This window comes from Gigantopelta aegis, chromosome 9 (assembly GCF_016097555.1).
Source record: "Gigantopelta aegis isolate Gae_Host chromosome 9, Gae_host_genome, whole genome shotgun sequence".
In the NCBI taxonomy this organism is placed as follows: domain Eukaryota; kingdom Metazoa; phylum Mollusca; class Gastropoda; order Neomphalida; family Peltospiridae; genus Gigantopelta; species Gigantopelta aegis.
Genome location: NC_054707.1, coordinates 41,373,427 through 41,396,677, shown reverse-complemented (window position 1 = coordinate 41,396,677; position 23,251 = coordinate 41,373,427). Strand labels below are relative to the sequence as shown.

Here is a 23,251-nt window from a genome sequence, read left to right as displayed (position 1 = left end):
ACCAGTCGTGCTGCACTGGTTGTAACGAGAAAATATCCAATCAGTTGAATGTATCCATCGAGGTGGTTCGATCCTGCGACGCAAGCACTTCAAGCGAGGGACTGTCATGTAACTTTTGTCTTGGGGGGGGGGGGGGGGGGGGGGGGGGGTCTTCGGCCATGAATCTTCAGTCAGCAGAAGATTGGAAATGGATGACCCAAGACAGTTTGATCCAAATGAAATGATCGAAAAGAACATATGAGGAAACATTCCTCCGGATACCACAGATGATATGCAAACAAATTGACTTTCTCAGATGTTCCAAATCATACATTCAAACATTTGAAAATAAACATATTGAAACGTTACTTACCTGTGATGTTTCTTTTGTGGTTCAGTATATAATCAAATAATACAGCAGTTAAAAAGACAATTATCAACCCCCATCTCATTCATCAAATTATCGCCATACATATAGTAGCAAGTAACACACCTCGATGAAACTAAATCAATAAGAAAACAAAAAATGTATTAGAATAAAATATCCTGGAAATTTTTTAATTCCTTACCATTAACGTTTTCGGTGCACCTTGATGAGCATCCATAGATGGAACTATAAACCAAGTTTCATTGATCTAGCACTAAAAACGAAATTGTAATGTAACATTTGACACCACCGCCGCTACTATCGGAAACATAAACCTGTATCGTGTCTTTTGACTTCTTAAAGGCGAGACAAAAACAATCCACATTTTAAGGTACATTTTGGGGGGATGTGAACTGCAGGGGTAGCAAAAACAACTTTTTGTACATTTGTGAAAATAAATAGTATTAAACACAGAATCAAAGGTCATTACGAAATTCATGAAAATTTATGAAAATTTAAGAATGCAAAACAATTGCTGTCTCATAGAACCACAGTATTTTAAATGCTATATTTTGACACGAGAAGGTACTAAATTGTATTGTTTAAATTCTGATGCATATCAGTGTTGTTCTGGTTGGAAGGATAAATAAAGACAATATAATTACAATATTTACGTTTTTCTTTATTCTGTACAAAATATTACATTTACAAATCAATTGAGCTAAAACAATCATGATTGTACACAAATGTATAATAATAAAATCATTTAAATTTATTATAACAGATCACTATTTAATACCAACAGAAGAAACCAAGCAATATTAGTCACAAAAACTGATATACATCTGTGTATCATTGTGTATGGTACTTTTAATGCCTACATGATGCACTGGCTGAATTTTAAAAAGTACATGTAACACTAAAGATATGCCATATTGCATTCTAAGCAATAAAATTATAATAATACCAATCATGCATAAAATACATTATTCCAATACTTGTAATAAAACTATATAAACAAATTTACTCAATAAGAATTCAAAAGATTTAAATATCTCGCTTACCATAAACTGTTCGTGTGGCTGATTATTGAACCGACATCAATGTATACTAAAAATATTTAAATTAATTATATCAACTGTTTAAATTTAAACAGAAATTTATGATATAAAATTCACAATTAATCTATGTAAATCTAAAGTTTTTAAGCACATGATTTTAAAATAATGCTTAGAATTAAAATAAATTTTAAAAATATAATTTTTATTTCATTGAAACTGACATATATAGTTATAACTACATGTATAAACCAAGTTTCATTGGTCTAAGATATATATTGTGCGAAAATTTCAACTAAATGCAAAAACATATAAGTTGAGATACAAGCAAAAGTCGGTGGTGACACATTCGCCAACAATAGAAATGTAACAACTAATCTCACCTGTGAAGGTGAGACAATAATGAGATAAAACAGTAATGTCATCAGTGTGCATAATAAAACAAAGCTTTATAATCAACACAATTACATTTATCAATCAATGATCAAATTATAGTATACTTAAATATAATTTAATAAAATACACGTATAATAAAAATAGTTTTAAAAGTATATTAGGAATGGTATTTGAAAACAATGTAAATGTATCCAAAACATAACCAAACACTCATGTGCTGAAAACGAGTTTCAAAATGTTTCAAATCACATTTTACTAATCTTAAAAAAAGGAATGGCAAGTTTAAGACAACCAAATATATTGTTAAATATTCGTTTCAAATGTGATAATTGCCATTATGCATACATGGTCTACTTTCTGGCTTCAGGTGATATTTGATAAGGAAGAAAGTACATACTATCACAATATATATATATATATATATATATATATATATATATATATATATATATATATATATATATAACATGACAGCACATACCAGTTTGATATGCCAACAAGGTTGTAGAGTAGTGGTCAAATGAAAACAAAAACTTATGCAAATCATCAGTTATGTTGTGAACTGTTACATTCTAAAATTAAAAGCTGCTAACTGGTGTATTTGGATTTAAAACTAACTTGTAAATGGTGAAACTGCCTTTAATATTAAAATGAATATAAAATGATTGCCATATCATTTAGTGAAGAGTCAAAAGTATAGTTACATTGAGTCAACAGTATAAATCTGATTCATTGAGATAGTAGTTTTCTATTTAACTACTGATGTGCTATACATCAAATATTTAAAAATCTATCAATAAATCCATTTCCAACATTTAATTTTAACTTAAAGTTGAAAAGCCAACACAAGAACAAAACAATGATAAAAGATTTACATGAAATACTGTGCCCTGCTTTTGCAATTTTAATAATTTGGTTTGAAATCAATGAGTAGCTTAAAATTTATTTCTTTTGTAATAAAATAAAATCTCTCAGATGGCAAATAATCTCAAAATAGCTTTATAGGAAGTTATTAAAAATTATGTTTAAAAAATTAAAACTTCAATTCATATTTGGCAAACAATAGATTACAATCAATGATCATAATATTATATCCTGTAGAAAGAATATTATACATTAATAAACAAATAAAAGTTATTACATTATAGCCACAATCATCAGAATTATAATATGCATGACCGATTTAAGGGGAGATAACAATACAATCATCATTTGTACATAATGCTATGCAAATCAGGCACTTATAATGAAGGTTTTATGTATATACCGCTATTAATACTCACATAAATGGAATGATAAGTACTACACACATACTGCATGCATTAAAATCATTTGATCTTCATATGTAAGCTAACATGTACTACGGTAATTAAAGAACAAAAATACCTGCTGGTTATGTACAATTCTAATCTCCCTCCCTTTTAGTGCTTTTACTAATATTGTAACCACATAAAAGTACTATCGAACAATTGCATAAAATTCTACCTTGTGACTTTATTATGATATCCATTACAGAGCATATCCACCCACACTGTGAATTTATTAATATAGTAAAAGGTAAAGCTAGAAATGTCATCACCGGGAAGATGGATGCAGTAATGGAAATCTGGAAATATCTCCAATCATGGCTCCGAATTATTAAAATGAAGTTTATATGTAAATGCATTTTCGATTTTAATACATGGATTTCATACCAAAACTCAAACAAGACTGAAGTATTAAAGCTGTATTCAGTACACAATGGATCTCAGACAAAAAGTGTAGGCAAACTGATGAAAAACAAGAAATTATAGCTTTTTTCAAATTGTAACAAACCTGTACTTTGATCTCATGCTCAAATAACTGTATTTTACTGAGAAATAATTATGTACACCTGTTAATAATCATAAACATTTTTGTTTTGATTGTTAATGGTGATAAACATTTTTAAAATATTTTATTAAAGCTACTTAGTTTTTCTGGTGCGGCATAATCTACATATTTTAAAAATAAAATGTGACAAATGTATAATTTCAATTTTTAAAATTCTAATAAGAAGAAATTGGACAAAGCTACGATACATGTAGCCTGCACCTATGAGAATAGAGTGACATCAGCCAGTGTTAAAGTTGTGCATGTTATGTCTCACCAGTGAAACACAATGCAAGATTTTATATATAAATTATGTTCTAAAATTCTTATTAGAATTTATAAGAATGAGCATTTCCAACACATATGAGGAATAATAAGTCAATGCAATTTGTTTTTAAGGAAAGGAATGTTTGTATTAGGATTGTAGTATGGCAACTTTGAATCAATCTAGACTGAAAAAACTATGTGCTCTAGCAGTGTCATTAAACAAAACAAACTTTAAATTTAGAGTGAGAAAAAAATCTCAGCCACCAGGACACATTCTTAAATACTGTAGTGGATTCATTACATGCACTTTTCCTATAGACAGGATAGTACATACCTCAATCATTGATATACCATACAGGTTATAATGCAATGGATCTGCTTAAATGCTATTAATCATACTAATTTTTGGAATGCTAATATTGAGCTAACCCCGAAAACAAAATGTTCTGTCGAAAGGTTTGGTTTAATATTTTTGACAGTGTCTCATAATGGTAAACTGTTTCTATACAATACACACATGATGATGATGATGATGATGATGATGATGATGATGATAATGGTGATGATGAGGGTGATGAGGATGACAAAGTTGAAATACAAAAGACCGTGTGAGCAAATTTGTTGCTGCATATTGCTTATATTCTGGTTATTTGCCATTGTAGTTTTTCACACTTTTAAACTAATTTTTTTCACATGTTTTCTGGACTACACAGTGTGCACAGATTTTATTAAAAAACATTCTTCTCTTGTCAAACACTACCATTAAAATCCAGCTTAAAATGTCACGGTATACTATAAAATACATTAATAAAAACATTAATTAAATATACAGTATTTAAAAACAACAATGTTGCACATTATCTAGGCTGATAATGACAAAATACAGCAATAAAAAATGACTGGTAGTATGATGAAACAAAATAGTGATAAAACCTGTAATTAATGTTGTTATTCTTTTAAACCACCCTGGTACATGCTCCCGTCCTGACAAAGTTTTAACAGTTTCATGAAGCATAAGGCCACTACACCAACTTCTAACCAACCAACCATTAGTCCAACCTGGATAGGCAGCTTATATAACTGAGGTGTGTGTGTGTGATTGAACATTAACTGGATATAACATAAAAAAAGTGAAATGCATGAATGAATGAATGAATGAATGATGGGTAAATCTTCTTAACTCCTCTGGGCAACAATAAACTTAAGGCGCATTCCAACTTTTTAACCATTCCAATGATTAAGTCAATAGACGTACATGATATTTAAATAACATTTTCAAGTTCTTCAACCCTGTCAAACCTGCATCTGGTAAGAAATGCATAATTAGTTATCAATTTAAACTATTCAGGCACATCTGCAGATGGGAGGGGGTTATGCATTAAAATTTCTGCCTGCTCAAGCAAAATTTCATTTTTCTTAATGTATTTCCTGGGGTAGCATGTTTCGACAACCTTAAGAAACTTTACATGCCACAGTCTAGCCACCCCGGTATTAATTCCTGCACAGACACTTGCTGATATCAAAATTTAACTCCATTCTACTACAAGCCTTCCTGACTCCAATATTGCTTGTCCTAATACCAACACAGGTTAACTGGTAACATAGGTTGCCCTATCTGCAGCTGAACATGACTTTGATCTACAAGTTGTCAGGCTGACGTCTTCTTTTGATTTCTTCGTCTTTCTCTTCCTTTGACAAGAGCCGGTACATTAACACTGTAAGTGCCAGACCAATTATCTGATAAATAAAAAAGCATTGCGATAAAATTACATCTACAGAAGTAAACAGAAGTATTTAACTACTATTGTAGAAATTTTCTCCAAATTACCTACTAAATAAAAAACAATTTCAGAAACTCACCAATATTTTCAACAAAATATCAATCATCAGTGTTCGAAATAAGCACTTGTCCATTTGTCCTGACAAATTAAAATCTGCTCAAACAAAATGTACCTTGGTGATTGTCCAGTGGACAAGTAAAAATTTTCAATGAAGTTTCATTTTGAGCAATGAAAAACATCTTCCTTGTACTTTAATAAAACAAACTATTTATTTGGACAAGTAGATTTCTAGATGTGTTTGTCCAGTGGACTAGTGAAAAATTCTGCTTATTTCTATCACTGAATCATTGCACGAAATTCTTTCGCCAAATTAAAATAAAATTTGCCAGTTGCAATTGGCAAATTTGGCGAGTGGCAAAGCTACAGACAGGATAGCACATCGGCTGTAACAAGATGTAGCCAAAGAGGCCCACCGACAGGGAATGAACCCAGACCGACCGTGCATCAGGTAAGCACTTTACCGCTGGCTCTAGACTCCACAGCATCTACAAGCAATGGTATTTTCCTACTTACCATAAAAAAGCCAAAACCAAAGCCTATAGCAAGGATGATGTCTGCATGCTCCATGACAAAAGCTCTCGCAGCAAAGTAGCAACCCTAAAAAATACATATGACAGTTCATGTAATATTGGATTACTCTAGCATAAAACATGACAAATAGTACACATATTCCACCAAAACAAATTGTGTAGGGTAAAACGCAAGGGATTTTAAAATTGAAAAATAAAGTAAAACTTGTATCAACAGATTTGGTACAAAATATTTTGAAATTTAACTGCTGTGGTGTTTTAATATTTCTCCACTGTTTTATTGCCAGGATTATGTTTATGGAATGGTCTTATTTATAGTCCAATTCTTTAAACAAGTTGACAATTTGGGTGGTCTTATTTAAAAACATGAGCATATTTTTGGTTAAATAAGATTGTATGTCATATTACTTTGTCATCATTAATAACAAGTGGCAGAACGTAGTTCAGTTATATAGGTAGTACTAAACCAAATAACTTCCGGCTGGGTCAAAGTGCGAGGTGCACCGAACTTTTGATAGAGAAGTGAACACCACAAGTCCTGTGATTGGTTATAAATGTGAGTGTGTTGGTTGTAAAAAATAATAGTTTTATCTGGGTAAAAAAAAATAGCAATTTTATTTCATCTAGTACCAATGTGTCAAGTAGCCTTGTGTTTGAAACATGTATGGGTTACCTGTAAAAAAAAGTACTCGAATTTTGTGCGAAACTAGGGTAGTCTTAGACGCTACCCGTTGTCTCAGAAACGAGCAGCTTGACCCCCATTTTTTTCTGATTCATTTTAAGTGTAAGGGGTTGTAGTATTTATATCCGTGGCGTTTATGTCGGTTGATACGTTGCAGGTAGGAGTTTTAGCCACATATGTTACTATTGTCGTCTATGGGATTTGATTTGGTAGTATACACCCTATAGCACATATTCAGTGCATAATAAAAAATATTATGATTTTGTCATTTTATTTAATTAAACTATACTGGTTGATAAATTAGCCATCACTCGATCATGCAAGTTCACAATGACCTTGACCTTGACAATAATCTCTGTACATGGCTCTGAATGGAGTTTGAATCAAAGTTAGCACTGAAGAAAAGTTGGTTTTGGCCTATAATTCATACTGTAAAGATTTCAATAATTTCTTTTTACATGGTATTTGACTTGCCATATACAACTGCTCTTAAATATGGTATTATATATAAGCAACCTAAACTAAGATTTTAATAGCAATTTATTTTTATATTAAAAATAGCATGTCCCAATAGTGGGTTAATGTCTTTAGTTTCCATTAACATTGTTAATTTTTTATGTATGAAATTCTGAAAACTCAAATTTGTAAAGAAGTTGATTTTTATTGTCATTTTGACATATTTATAGGGTGCTAAGTTATATTTTAGACAAATTTGTAGTTTTATGCAAAATTTAAAGTAAACTTTAAGAAAAACTTTACCAAAAACATAATTAAATTTGTTGTCACTATTGTGCCTTCTGTTCTTATTTGTACATAACAATAAGGTTGTTAAACATATACTTAGATCTCCAAATATTTTTTTTTTTTTAATAATCACTTAGCTCTCATGAAAAGCATTTTGAGTTTATACTAGATTCAGAACCAATTTTTTCAGATCTGATTATCTGCCTTGGATTAAGTTGATAATTTATTTTATTGTTAAAGCTGTATTACCTAATGTTACTAGCTAAATAAAATGCTGGATTACAGATTGTAGGAATACATCTAATGTACATATTGTATTCATCCGGATTAGAAAATAATGCAAGAAAATAGATGTTCGGGTAATTTTGTCATTTAAAAATAGTTTTTTTCAGTAATTAATCAAAAATAAATGTGTTAAAGCTGCATGATTATTCCAGATATCACAACTATTAAAACCTCCAACTACAGTAGGCTATAAATAAAATATAGTCAGGAATATTGGTGGCTGCCAATAGTTTTGATGGTTCATTATGAAAATCAGCATGGCCGATGTATTTGAAATTCGCACACCTGGCAACTTGAAGACACCCACACCCAGCATACAGGATTTCCTCCCAACACTAATGTTCAGGACATTAAGTCATTACTTCATACAGGTACAGTCATGTTTGTGTTTCCTTCCTCAGACAGTGTATTTTTTAATACTGATATTTCTTTGATGTGCCTGTTAAGGTCTTCATAATCTAGGGGTCAATCAAGTGCATGTGTTTTAATGGAATTCTTTAAAGGGGTAGAGGTACTCTGACTATCTTTGTTGTCTCTACATATATACCTGAGTACACACACCCAACTGAAAGTAAATATCTTCAGGAGTTTTATTTTAAAACATTTTGTTATTTAATATGACATATTGCATTTGTACAAAACTATATGCAATATATATGCTTTTTGAGGTGTACATTATATTAGGTTGCACTGTAGAAACAACAGTTTCAGTGAGGTTGTCAGTTTATGCCAGAATACACCAGATCCTGGTTGTCATAAAGACACATAGCTGGACACTTTTTGAAAAATGTATGTTATCAGTATAGGTAGTACTAAACCAAATAACTTCCGGCTGAGTCAAAGTGCGAGGTGCACCGAACTTTTGATAGAGAAGTGAACACCACAAGTCCTGTGATTGGTTATAAATGTGAGTGTGTTGGTTGTAAAAAATAATAGTTTCATCTGGGTAAAAAAAAATTGCAATTTTATTTCATCTAGTACCAATGTGTCAAGTAGCCTTGTGCTTGAAACATGTATGGGGTACCTGTAAAAAAAAGTACTCGAATTTTGTGCGAAACTAGGGTAGTCTTAGACGCTACCCGTTATCTCAGAAACGAGCAGCTTGACCCCCATTTTTTTCTGATTCATTTTAAGTGTAAGGGGTGGTAGTATTTATATCCATGGCGTTTATGTCGGTTGATACGTTGCAGGTAGGAGTTTTAGCCACATATGTTACTATTGTCGTCTATGGGATTTGATTTGGTAGTATACACCCTATATAGTGCTGGTCTGAGAACTAATCACCATTAGTGGATTTTCCTCCATCACAACCAATGCCCTAACACTGGCTGTAGAATGTGAAGTCCCATTTGTGGGATGCATTAAAAAATACTTTGCTATTTTGGAATAGTCGATGTGGCAAAAGTAGGTTTCCTCTCTATTTATACCTGTTACAATTATGGTATGTTGAGTCCACTAATTAAGACTTTAAAATTGGTTGAAATATGCTAATATTCCTTTTCTAAATTTTATCCAGTTAAAATAGGAAGGAAGGAAATGTTTTATTTAACGATGCACGCAACACATTTTATTTTTGGTTATATGGCATCAGACATATGGTTAAGGACCACACATATATTGAGAGAAGAAACCCACTGTCACCACTTCATGAGCTACTCTTTTCGATTAGCAGCAAGGGATCTTTTATATGCACCATCCCACAGACAGGATAGTTTATACCATGGTATTTGTTACATCAGTTGTGGAGCACTGGCTGGAACGAGAAACAGCCCAATGGGGCCACCGATGGGGATCAATCCTAGACCGACCATGCATCAAGCGAACACTTTACCACTGGGCTACATCTCACCCCTCCAGTTAAAATAGGCGCCTAAATGTGTCACGGGTCCAGTTTAACTTCTCTTGGGATTCCAAGGCAAAACAGGTACAAATTGTTTTGCAAAACCATTCATTCTTTCACATATTGTTTTTCAAGAATGCATAATATATATATACACAACATTGTATGTATGGGAATGGCATGGTGGCAAACCAGACAGGGCACACATGTTGGTTCCGTGGTTAATTCTGAACAATGATTTAAGGTTATTTTTCAACTCCCACAAGTTCATGTGCTGAAGCCAATTTCACTAAACATTTTAAGTTGATATCTGCGATTAGCAGTTATACCGGACCTATATTTACATGTGTTTGGCATCTATTTCACACAGAAAATTACATCATTACGGGAGATTGAGCATTTTAATGACGAAAGAAAATTAAATATGTGTACTTAAAACTATATTTGTTGTATTATAATAGTAATAAGAATGTGTTTTAGTCGTAGATTTATGTTTACGTGCAAAACTAGGCTTACGATGTTTAGTGAAATTGGGCCCTGAGTAGTATATATAAGAATGCTTACTTCGTAATACAGGTAATTGTTCTTCATGCCTGTGGTTGGGTTGGTGGGAGGTCCCAGCTTCCACTGTTGACAGTTGTACAGGTTGGTCGGTTCTCCACTGCGGTACTCATCAACCACACAGCATGATTCGGGAACAAACTTCTTGTCCGCGAGATCTGAGAACAAACGAAAACAACAACATGTGTCAAACAGTTTACCTGAAAACCAACAAAGTAGCCTGTGCATAGATGTTTTATCAGTCTATACAAATGCTGCTTCAAGTTCAGGGCTTGAACGTAACAATGGCACAAGTGGCAATTGCTGTAGTTACAATATTAATTGCTGTAAATCTAGGGCTTTAAAGATGACAAAAACAATTCTTAATTTCGAGCGTTTCTTAGTGTTTTCTCTAACTTGTAATAGCATGGTGTGGCACCATGCCTACATAGTCCAGTACGATCTTGCCTTAATCAGCACCATGCTGCCTTTAGATTAAACAAGTTGTTTTTCAATCATAAATTCAAAAATTGTCTTTATAAAACACTAACAAATGTATTATCTATCAGAAAGAAAGAAATGTTTTATTTAACTACGCACTCAACACATTTTATTTACGGTTATATGGCATCAAACATATGGTTACGGACCACACAGATAATGAGAGGAAACCTGCTGATGCCACTTCATGGGCTACTCTTTTCGATTAGCAGCAAGGTATCTTTTATATGCACCATCCCACAGACAGGGTAGTACATACCACAGCCTTTTTATATACCAGTCGTGGTGTACTGGCTGGAATGAGAAATAACCCAATGGGCCCACCGATGGGGATCGATCCCAGACCAACCACACAGCGAGCAGGCGCTGTACCACTGGGCTACGTCCCGCCCCTTTATTATCTATCATGCCTTGCCAAATTTCTAGAAAAAAACACCATTTCAAGTTTGTTATAATCTGTGAACATGGTTCATTTTTGTGTAAAGTAGTGTTTGTTAAAACATTCTGCTTAACACCCAAGAAGCTGATGTCTGATTCAGTACCACCTCCGTGTTGCCTTTATTGTGACTATTACAGCCAATCAACTGATCCTCGTTCAGCATCCTTCACCCTTACAGTTTATGTTAAACTTTTGTTTTGCTTAACAACATCACTAGAGCACATTGATTTATTAAACATCGGCTATTGGATGTCAAACTTAGATAATATTGACATATACATGTTTCCATTAGTAGCAATGGATCTTTTCTGTGTACCATCCCATAAACAGGATAGCACATATCACAGCCTTTGATATACCAGTCACTAGCAGGAATGAGAAATAGCCCAATGAACACTGGGCTACATCATGTCTTTTCCAGAGACACTGATGTATATATCATGAATATTCATTAGTTATGTGCATGGTGTGTCAGCCACGAATTCTAGCAGCAAGAAAGTCCTGTATGAGCTATTAGGACCATTTCAGTTGGAAATATGGGGAGGTATCCCCACGTCCACCAAGTGGTTTGATATGAAGTCAAATGCAACTAGCATATCACAGTGCGTTATGTGTACATGTGTGTGTGTGACGTAGAGACAGTAATATATATGTTATGATCTGTGGTAAAGTTTATAAAAGTTTTAAAAGTCCAGACTCATGTTTTAAGATTTTAATTTAATACACTTCGTATGCAGTTGCCATGATACTAGTCTCCAGAATCTATACATTTGTTGGATAGGATGGATAAAATGTATATCAGATGGATGTCTTAATTACTTCTGAAGTAAATCTTTCAATTACATTTTTTTAAATTAGAAAAACATCTGGTGAATTTACATGTAGTATAAATGTATAAGGAACTGTGAAGATATGTAACTCTAGTTACTTACAGTGTTGGTTAGCAAACCAATTTGTCTGTTGATAAAGTCTCCAGTCCTTACCAACAACAGCACAACACCTCAGCTGAAATTAAACATTTAAATTTTTAAAAAACATCCCATTGAAATTATTATCATTACATTTATTATGTTAAAAACATGTATAATCTAATTAACTGAAAAACAAGCATCATACAGACCTCAGACAATTGCAAAAAAAAACAATGATCTAATTTTGTGTAACAGTCGGTATTCTGAACTGGCACAATAAGATATTCCTGTTCAGTGTCAATAGCCTGGGTGACATTTAACTAATCTGGTACTCTAGATGTATATATACAGGCACATTTGATCAGTCCCCTTTGAATCTAGTTCAGACAAGAGTCCACTGTAGTTCAGTATGATTACAGGTGCATGTGCTGAGGTGGGTGCTGGGGATCGAACGTCTACCCACCACCCTTGCTCCAAGCTAAAAACAGTTTTGAATTATTTTTCAAGAGAGCATCAGAGGAAAACCGCTATATTTTTTCTAATGCAGCACTTTCTCGCAGACAGGAAAGCACATACCACAGCCTTTGACCAGTTGTGGTGCACTGGTTGGAATGAGAAAAAAAACAATTAGCTGAACAGATCCACCGAGGTGGTTGGATCCTGCAACGCAAGCATCTCAAGCGAGCACTCGACCGACTGAGCTAAATCCCGCCAGCTTGTTTTGTTAATGACACCACAAGAGCACACTAATTTATTAATCATTGGCTATTTGATGTCAAACATTTGGTTATTTTGACAGTCTTAGAGAGGAAACCTGCTACATTTCTCCATTAGTAGCAAGGGATCTTTTATATGCTTGTCATATACAGGATAGCACATACCACAACCTTTGATGTACCAGTCATGATGCACTAGCTGGAACGAGAAATAGCCCAATGGGCACATCAAAGGGTATCTATCTAAGACCGACCACAGATCAGGTGAGCACTTTACCACTGGCCTTTGTCCTGACCCCACCCCTGCACAATTTCACCTGGATTACAATGGAGATTAACTAACAGCTACTGCAACATGTTTCTGGTTACCAAAGTCTTTTTAACAAATCAAAATTACATAATAATTACATTTTCTTGCTTATCATAGTAATGTCTGTATATCCAATGTTTTTTGTGGGGGTTTGCCTGTCCTTATGTTTCTATATTCTACTACTAATCTGTAAAACTATTTCTTGATATTACATGTATGTCACTTACACATAATAATTACATTTTCTTGCTTATTATATTAATGTCTGTATATCCAATGGTTTTTGTGGTGTTTGGGCTGTCCTTACATTTAAAAAGTTTTTCCTATAAATCTATAAAACGTTTTCTTGATGTCACATGTCACTTACATTGTTTTGAACCTTGTCCCATGCATTCGTTGCTGCACTCTCAACACCATATTTTTGTGTAAGTGTGTTAGTCATAGCATTTTTCATTGAATCTTCCAGCTATAAATGCAAAAACATGGGAATGAAATCATTGAAAATTAATAAATGTATACAAATTTACATAACTATAAAACTATTTAATTTATTACACATTATGATTATGTATATTAATTCCACTACGAACAGCAACATTAAAAATGTTAAAGTTGAAAATCACAATAATTTTCTTCATGTAATCAAAAACATTAAAGTAGAAAAAAAAATGTCATGGAAAAATCAGTTTGCTTTAAAATATATTTTGAATGTCATTGTAATACAGAACTATAGAACAAGTGTGTTAGGATCAGGCAACTCACCAGTAAATATAATTAATATAACAGAACAATCAGTTACCTATAGTCCTTCAGGGCTTCTACAATTTTTATAAAATCCACTAGCCATTGGATCAGTGATTTTGAATATTTACTAGCCACAATTAAAATTCACTAGCCCTACTTTACTTTATTAATACAATTTTACTAAATAAGAGTAATAATCAGATATGCCACCTAAAGAGGGAGATAGAACTTAAAAACACTAACATTGGGGGGTTGGGGTGGCGGCAGGATATTCATATGTACAAAATAGACGTAACTACAACATTTGACCAAAATATTTCACTAGCCATCGGGCGTGGCAATAGTAGTTATTTACTAGCCCAACATTGAATATCACTAGCCATGGGAGTGGGGCTACCATAATTTAGAAGTCCTGTCCTTCCCAGCCAAAAAACATTGTTTTTTGCAAATAACCTAAAAAAAAACCCCACTATTTTTATGTGCAATTTTTAAAACAAACAGCTAAGAAATAAAGATCTTGAGGTACATACTATAGTAACAACACAACGTTTCCTGGTGGAAAGGACTTTATGTAATGATCCAATTCCATGAACCAACTTTCGTTACCTAACACTATCAAATACTGTTCAACTATAAAACACGAAAAAAAACTGCAACTCTCAATTTATTTTTCACTGACATTTAATCGTTAAAACATTCATTTTTCAAACTAAGCTTCCTAGTTAGGCACTGGTTTATTATTTGAATCCTTAATTTCATAAATTGTTAGTAAATTTATGATATTAATTTTGGGTTTTGTGTAATGATGATAAGATTTAATATTTAAAAAGTTGCTGTAAATGGTCTATTTAAAAAAACTGACCTCTCCTTTGAAGGACACAGCAAGAATAGCACCAACAATAAGTAACACAAAGATGACTAGTTGCACAAAGAAATACTGAAATAAAAGAAAGAGAAGAATTAATTAAATATATAATCCATATCTGTGATGACATAATATTGTTTTAGGTGTAGATTATTTTTCAAGAATCAACACCTATGAAACAATGTGATTTGAACTTTGTATGCATTCAGGTCAGGGATTCGATCCCACTATTAACAGAACTTATTTGTTGTATACAAGTACAACGCTTTAGTCCATGAGACCAAATATTTGCATCATCAAATAAATATGTAATTTAAGCCTCATAAACCTGATACTACTGATAGTAATGTATTGTGGCGGAACACAACGAGTATTGTCAGAAACGAAATTGGAAATCAGAGGTTACATGTTTAGCATGTGCACCACACTCAATGCCAGCTATTCACTGCTGAGGATTTTCTGACCGAATCATTCAGGTTATGTCCGAAAGGCAGTGTTCGAAATAAGCACTTGTCCATTTGTCCTGATAAGTGAAAATCTGCTCTGACATGCAAAATGTACTTCAATGGCTGTTCAGTGGACAAGTAAAATGTTCAGTGCAGTTTAATTTTGAGCACAAATACAGTCCTTGTACTTGAATAAAAAACATTTTTGACAAGTAAAAATATTACTGGACAAGTACATAGGTTTTGCAATATACTTGTCCGGTGGACAAATTAAAGATTCTGCTTATTTCTATCACTGTCGAAAGGATCCTATGGTTTTGGGTTATTAGTTTTGTAAATATTATTTGCCATTTTAACCAATATTTTTAATTTAAAAAATAAAATAATAGTTAGTCACGTGGAGAATGCACTAAGAAGTGTAGTTTAATGAAAAATAATTAACTCACCCCAACGGGGCTCATGAATTATTTTTCACGAATCTACACTCCCTCGTACATTCTCCATTACCGGTACTTATCATAAATGTTTTATACGCATCAATGACCATATAAAACATTTTTACATAATTTCTTTCCAAAAGAATCAGTATTAAATTCAACTTCCAAATTTACATGGATGGAAGTTTGTTTTGTTTAACGACACCACTAGAGCACATTAATTAATCATCGGCTATTCAATAGTATTGGATGTCAAACATTTGGTAATTGTGACTCAAGTCAAGACAGGAAACCTGCAACATATTTCCTAATGTAGCAAGGGATCTTTTATGTGATCTTTCCCACAGACAAGAAAGCAAATACTACAGCCTTTGATCAGTTGTGGTACACTGGTTGGAATGAGATTACATGAATGGATGCACTGATTAATGGTGCATGAATGGAAATAAGGAAATGTTTTATTTAACGATGCACTCAACAAATTTTATTTACAGTTATATGACATCGGAGACATGGTTAAGGACCACACAGATATTGAGAGAGGAAACCCCATCGCCACTTTATAGGCTACTCTTTTTGATTAGCAGCATGGGATTTTTTACACATGTATATGCACCATCCCACAGAAAGGATAGTACCTACCACGGCCTTTGTTACACCAGATGGTGTATGAATGAATAGATGGTACTGGAATAAATAGATTGATGGATAGTTGGATGGATGGATGTATGGATGGATATATAGATGGGCAACATTGTACACAATTCTAAAATGTTAATTGGTAGCTAGCTGATAATCAAATGTCAAATAGATTAGCAACAGTCATTGATCTAAGTCTTGAAAATGATGTACCAAAATTTATGAAGCCTTTGGGGATTTTTTTTATACATGTTTTTAAGTGGGTGGGTAGATGGATGGATGGATTGATTGGTGGATGGGTTTTGGATGGATGGATGGGTTGATGGTTGAATGGATGGGTGGGTGGGTGTATGGATTTGTGGGTGTATGGGTGGGTGGGTGGATGGATGGATTGATGGATGGATTTGGGTGGGTAGATGGATGGATTGATGGTTGGATGGGTGGGTGGATGGCTGGATGGAAGCATGCATGGATGGATGGATGGATGGATGGATGGATGGGAAAATGGACAGATGGACACAGAATATATGAGTTCATTTCCAAATGCCAATTTCCAGATTTTGAAGTTAGCAATGATACTGATATTAGTACAACCATGTACCAGGATACATGCAGGCTACATATCCGTCATGTTGCAGCAAAACTATGTTTTTTCTCTCAAAAGATGTAAATGGGTATATACCATTTTGGGACTCAAATCTTCATAATCTACTTTATAATATAAAAAACTAACATCCTGCCATGCATGCAGGTACTTGCATGGGTGCTCACAAAACTAGAGGAATTTTTAATAGAATGTTAACTACGGTACACAACTGTAATCTGTGTTTAGCTGAAGGGTAAAGAAAAGTGTTACTTACTACAATCAAAAACAACTTTCTTTCTTTATTCAATGCAATGAAACCCAGGATTGCTGCAATGATGATGACAACTCCTGCTAGTATCATCATATATGAAGCGACAGCGAAGAGATTGGTTCCAATGATATCTGACACATAAATTTTCTCTACTATACTCCATATTGCTATAGCCGCAACAGCAACTCCAATAACCTGAGAATAAAGTTTAAAATATATAAAATAACACCTTAATGCAATCTGTATATATCTGTACAGTACATCAGCAATTTAGGAGCAATATAATGATTTAAGAGAAAAGAAATATTTGATTAATGACAAATTTTAATTGGGAGGGGGGGGGGGGCATTTTAATTAAGGCACCAAGGCAAGTTGAAGGGGCACCAAGGTTAACTTTTGTCTTCAAAAAAGGACACAAAGGCAATATATATCAATGTTTTTGAAACAAAAATGACTTTACTCCAGATGGTGCCTTGGATTCTAGTGTAGTGTAGTTTGTTGAATATGAATATTCCAGAATGCCATTTATCAAATTACCAATAATACTTTTAGTAATTTTAAATATTATACAACATGGATGGTAGTGAAGAGCATGGTGGCGAACCAAGTAGGGCAGGCTGGCATTTGTTTTACTGTCGACCGGCCTCGGTGGCATCGTGGTTAGGTCATCGGTCTACAGACTGGTAGGTACTGGGTTCAGATCCCAGTCAAGGCATGGGATTTTTAATCCAGATACCGACTCCAAGGCTCAATGGGTAGGTGTAAACCGCTTGCACTGACCAGTGATCCATAACTGGTTCAACAAAGGCCATGGTTTGTGCTATCCTGCCTGTGGGAAGCGTAAATAAAAGATCCCTTGCTGCCTGTCGTAAAAGAGTATCATATGTGGCGACAGCAGGTTTCCTCTAAAAAACAGTGTCAGAATGACCATATGTTTGATATCCAATAGCCGATGATAAGATAAAAAATCAATGTGCTCTAGTGGTGTTGTTAAATAAAACAAACTTTACTTTTTTTGTTTTACTGTCAACTTTATTTTTTGAGCAAATAAAGAGAGTAACCACAGCACATGCATTGCAGAAGCATGGATGAATATATCGGACAGAGAATAATATTTAAAGTTTGTTTTGTTCAACAACTGAAGTAGAACACAATGAATAATTAATCATCAGCTACTCTTAGAGAAAACCCATTATCATAATTTTTTTACCTTAGCATCAATAAATATTGTAAAGCACTTTCCCATACAGGACAGTATATACCATGGCCTTTGATATGCCAGTCATGGGGCACAGGTTGGGATTGGGGGGGGGGGGGGGGGAGTCAATAGAATAAGTCCTCCAAAGGAATTCATTTCTTCAACCTCAGCAAAATGCTCTACTAAGTTAGAACACGCACATCTGGATAAAGTTATGTTTGTTTTGTTTAATGACACCACTAGAACACATTGATTTATTAATTATTGGCTACTGGATGTCAAACATTTGGTAATTTTGACATACAGTCTTAGAGAGCAAACCAGCTACATTTTTTCATTAGTAGCAAGGGATCTTTTATATGCACCACACCAGACAGGATAGCACATACCACGGCCTTTGATATACCCGTCATGACGAACTGGCGGCTGAAATGAGAAATAGCCCAATGGGCCCACCGACGAGGATCGATCCTAGACTGACCATGCATCAAGCGAGTGCTTTACCACCGGGTTACATCCCTCTCTGGGTAAAAAGAATCAACTCTTTTTATGAAAATAGCCGATGTATTTTTCATGCTGGGGTGTCGTTAAACATCTATTCTATTCTTTTATGAAATTGTTGCCCAAATATAATTGTATGACTGTCCTTCAGTTTAATACTTACAATAAACGCAGCATTGAAGAGTATGAGGAAAAGCTTGACCAACTTCAATGTACATGCCATGTCTGTCTCTGAAGATGTTTTCTTAATTTATTTGTTCAACATCTGGAATGTACCCGTATTTGTTAATTCTGTAAAATATAATAATAATTATAAATGTCAACAGGGCTTATTTGTTATATAGGGTTTTTGTCTTGTCTCAAATATACATTCATATATAAATTCCACTGCTTACATTTTTTGCTCACTCCTACCCTGTTCCCCAAAAAATAACAACAAAACAACTATGGTCGAGTATTGTAAAATCGAGAGTATTCTAAGTTCGAGACTTGACGATTTTCGTGAAATTCGCAAGCACACTTGCTCTTCAACTGTTGTTTTTGCTAATAAAAACACCAGAAGTGACACCAAGAGGTTACGAACAAGTTTCACAGAAATAATGCAATACAAATAGGTATAACCAGAACAAAATGTTTGTGTATATACTTTTTAACGTTTTTACTAATCCCTGTTTTCACCCAAGAAATGATACCTAGCATTTACACAAAAAATACAGAAGTAGACAAAAATGGTTTGGGTTGGATGGCAAAAACGACAGCTTTCAGTCATGTGACACAATGTAAGGCCACAATAAAGTAATTAAATAGGTACTAGCAAAGTTGGAGGTCTTATCAAATAAAAATCAAATAAAGCACTGACAGATTACTTAGGAGTGGGTTATAATGCCAGAAATTCTGCTTTTCATGACTTTTAACTAAAGAAAGAGTGATCAGGAGAGGTGATCGATTCTTTTGCCCTCACTGTAGGTCCAATAGTCAAAACAATTAACAGTAAATTACATGTTCCATACTGATTTTCAGCTATTCCACAGTTGTCACCAGTTAAAATTTTATGATGTTTCATTATTCATTGTTTTATGAATTTTACTGTCCTTTTCATCAGTTGGTTAAAAAAGGATGGAGTGTTTTAATACAAAAGAAATATATAATAAAACGCTCCAGAAACAAAACAAAATATGACATCATAGAAAGTAACACTGTGTCTGCTCTCAATTTCACAATACTAAGCAGACACCATTTGTTTTAGGGTGTGTTTGGAACAGTGTTTATTTTATCAACAATGTTCCAGTGGACTTTATTTTCATTTGACACTGCTAGATACATATTTATGTACAGGTAAGTGACATCTGTAGAATGCCAGACAACTCGGCCCGGAGGACAATTCAGCCCATGTCGAGACAACTCGGCCCAGAGTTCTGAGACAACCCAGCCCACCGCGAGACAACTCAGCCCGGAGTCCAAAAACAACTTGTTGGACAAGTGTTGTTTTTTAAAATAAAGTATTCTCACTGAAATAAAAGAATGTGTTTTTGTTAGTATTGAATTAGTCCCACCTTAACCTAAACGTCCCGAAACGAAGTGTCATGTCGGATTGATAAATTGCTGATCCATTTATCTTTGAAGATAGTTTCCGCTGTTCGAATAATTTGTTTTTGTTTTACAGTTCTGTTGTTTTTTGCATACATATGTGTGTTTAATGTAATAAATGTGAGAATTTGGCAAATGATGTCTTTTGCGTTATTTCTATAGTACAATACTTCTAGAAACCCATCCGACACCACGATATGCGTGTACGACATGCACAATTGTCATTCTTAATGGTGACCATATAGTTAGCGGTATCTATCAGTATAATGCATTATTATTACTATAGTACAATACTACAACATGGCCAACTATCATACTTAACACGCATGCCCCGTCTATCAGTCTAATAACTTGGCCCAAAGTTGTCCGAGACAATACGGCCGTGCCGAGTTGTCTGGTCCCCGGGGCCTCCATCTGTATTGTTGTCCGTTTTAAAGTATGGTCCTTCTGATCCAAGTCAAACTTTAGGGTCTTGAAATGACAATACTCAACTGTAATAATTTCGGTAGGACTTTCCTTTGGCACTGTCATATACAAAGAACATTATAAATACTTATTATAAACAGTTAGGGTTAGGGTTAGTGACAGTGCCAAAAGAAAGTCCTTCCCTATGTTTTGTTTTTTAATTTTATAAATGACTCATCAGTAACAGATTTATTTTCACTTGTATTAATATATTCTGAAAGAATTGTTTTTAATTTTAAAAATCAAACTAAGTAAAAACTGGTTAAAATAAGTTTTTAAAATGGCAAATACTAGTCCATCTATATTTGACATATCTTTAAACAGACGCCATTACCCACACCTGAACCGCGTTCAACCGGCTGAGGCCGTGATCCAATCCATTCATCATCACATTGCATGCAGGTAAACCAGACGTCATTAAACCAATCGGAACAAAAATACAAAATCAACAAACACATACCCAGACATCAAACTACATGATTTGGGGAAAATTAAAGTTTTCACTTACTGATTGTCAAAATAAATGTGCTTACCTGTGACAACAAACGATCCAAACACCTGCGCGTCTAGCCTTTCCGGACTCTTTCGTTCCGAAGGTACGTAAACCAACTCAGGTAACTCGGTCTAATAAGAATAGGTGTGACTCAGGACGATAGCACGTATCCAATATTGTATATGGATGTGTCAGACGTGCTTTCTTCTACTGGATTAAACCCGGATTGTTGTGTCATGGTCAAGAATAGTCACAGTTTGAAACAAAGTGCAAGTCAATAAATGAATATAAGCTGCTAGATGTGATGGAGCTGGGAAGGGCGGAGGGTGGAATGCAACTCTCTTTTACTCCTCTCCACTTCTCCGCGACCATCTTTTAAAAAATATATTTAAAAAATAAAAACAAATATATAGAAAAGTAGATTTAAAACGTAGCAAAAAAACACATACACACTCTCTCTCACACACACACACACACACACACACACACAGGCCACAGTCCGGGAAGGACACAATTCGAATTATTAAAACCACTCATTTTTAAAGTCCGATTCGGACTAGGTGTAGGCACCAGTAGGATTCACTTAGTAGTTTGGGATCTCTTTTAATAATTAATGTTGTACCCCACTTGAAAATCAGTTTAATCAACAGACCTGAGGTAAGGCTAACGGACTAATTGTGCGACGGTAACTCATGATAGACGCTCTTCAAAATTATGTGGATGTCAGCACGTGTCAATGGTCGGTTGATTGACTGATTCATTCATTCATTCATTCATTCATGGAGACATGTATGGATGGATGGATGGATGGATGGAAGCATGCATAGATGAATGGATGGATGGAAGCATGCATGGATGGATAGATCGATGGTTGGATGGATGGATGGATTGAAGCAAGAATGGATGAATGGATGCATGTATGCATAGATGAATGGATGAAAGCATGTATGGATGGATGGATGGAAGCATGGTTGGATGGAAGCGTGCATGGATGGATGAATAGATGGATGAATGGATGGATGGATGGAAGAAAGTATGAATAAATCCATAGATGAATGGATGGAAGCATGCATGGATGGATGCATGGATGGATGAATGGATGAATGCATGGATGGATTAGTTGATGGATGGTTGGATCGATGGATGGATGGAAGCATACATGGATGAATAGATGGATGGTTGGATGGATGGGTGTATGGATGGACGGATGGATGCATTGAAGCAAGAATGGATGAATGGATGCATGTATGCATAGACGAATGGATGAAAGGATGGATGGATGGAAGCATGGATGGATGGAAGCGTGCATGGATGGATGAATGGGATGGATGGATGGATGGATGGAAGGAAGTATGAATGAATCCATAGATGAATGGATGGAAGCATGCATGGATGAATAGATGAATGCATGGATGGATTAGTTGATGGATGGTTGGATCGATGGATGGATGGAAGCATACATGGATGAATAGATGGATGGAAGCATGCATAGATAGATGGATGGTTGGATGGATGGATGGATTGAAGCAAGAATGGATGAATGGATGCATGTATGCATAGATGAATGGATGAAAGGATGGATGGATGGAAGCATGGATGGATGAATAGATGGATGGATGGATGAATGGGTGGATGGAAGGAAGCATGAATGAATCCATAGATGAATGGATGGAAGCATGCATGGATGGATGGATGAATGGATGAATGCATGGATGGATTAGTTGATGGATGGTTGGATCGATGGATGAATAGATGGATGGAT

The 23,251-nt window shown here is 34.5% G+C and overlaps 1 protein-coding gene across 1 annotated transcript; it reads right to left on the bottom strand.

The window, feature by feature from the left end:
* Positions 1–1,015: 1,015 nt before the first annotated feature.
* LOC121381024 (CD151 antigen-like) lies at positions 1,016–21,611 on the bottom strand. The gene is made up of 9 exons (XM_041510105.1): positions 21,530–21,611; positions 19,108–19,235; positions 17,249–17,440; positions 14,864–14,938; positions 13,625–13,723; positions 12,253–12,325; positions 10,405–10,559; positions 6,273–6,356; positions 1,016–5,655 (listed from the first exon to the last, which is right to left on the bottom strand). Exons 2-9 carry the CDS (start codon positions 19,165–19,167, stop codon positions 5,557–5,559), a joined length of 837 nt encoding a protein of 278 aa, XP_041366039.1. The 5' UTR covers positions 19,168–19,235; positions 21,530–21,611; the 3' UTR covers positions 1,016–5,556.
* Positions 21,612–23,251: the final 1,640 nt, after the last annotated feature.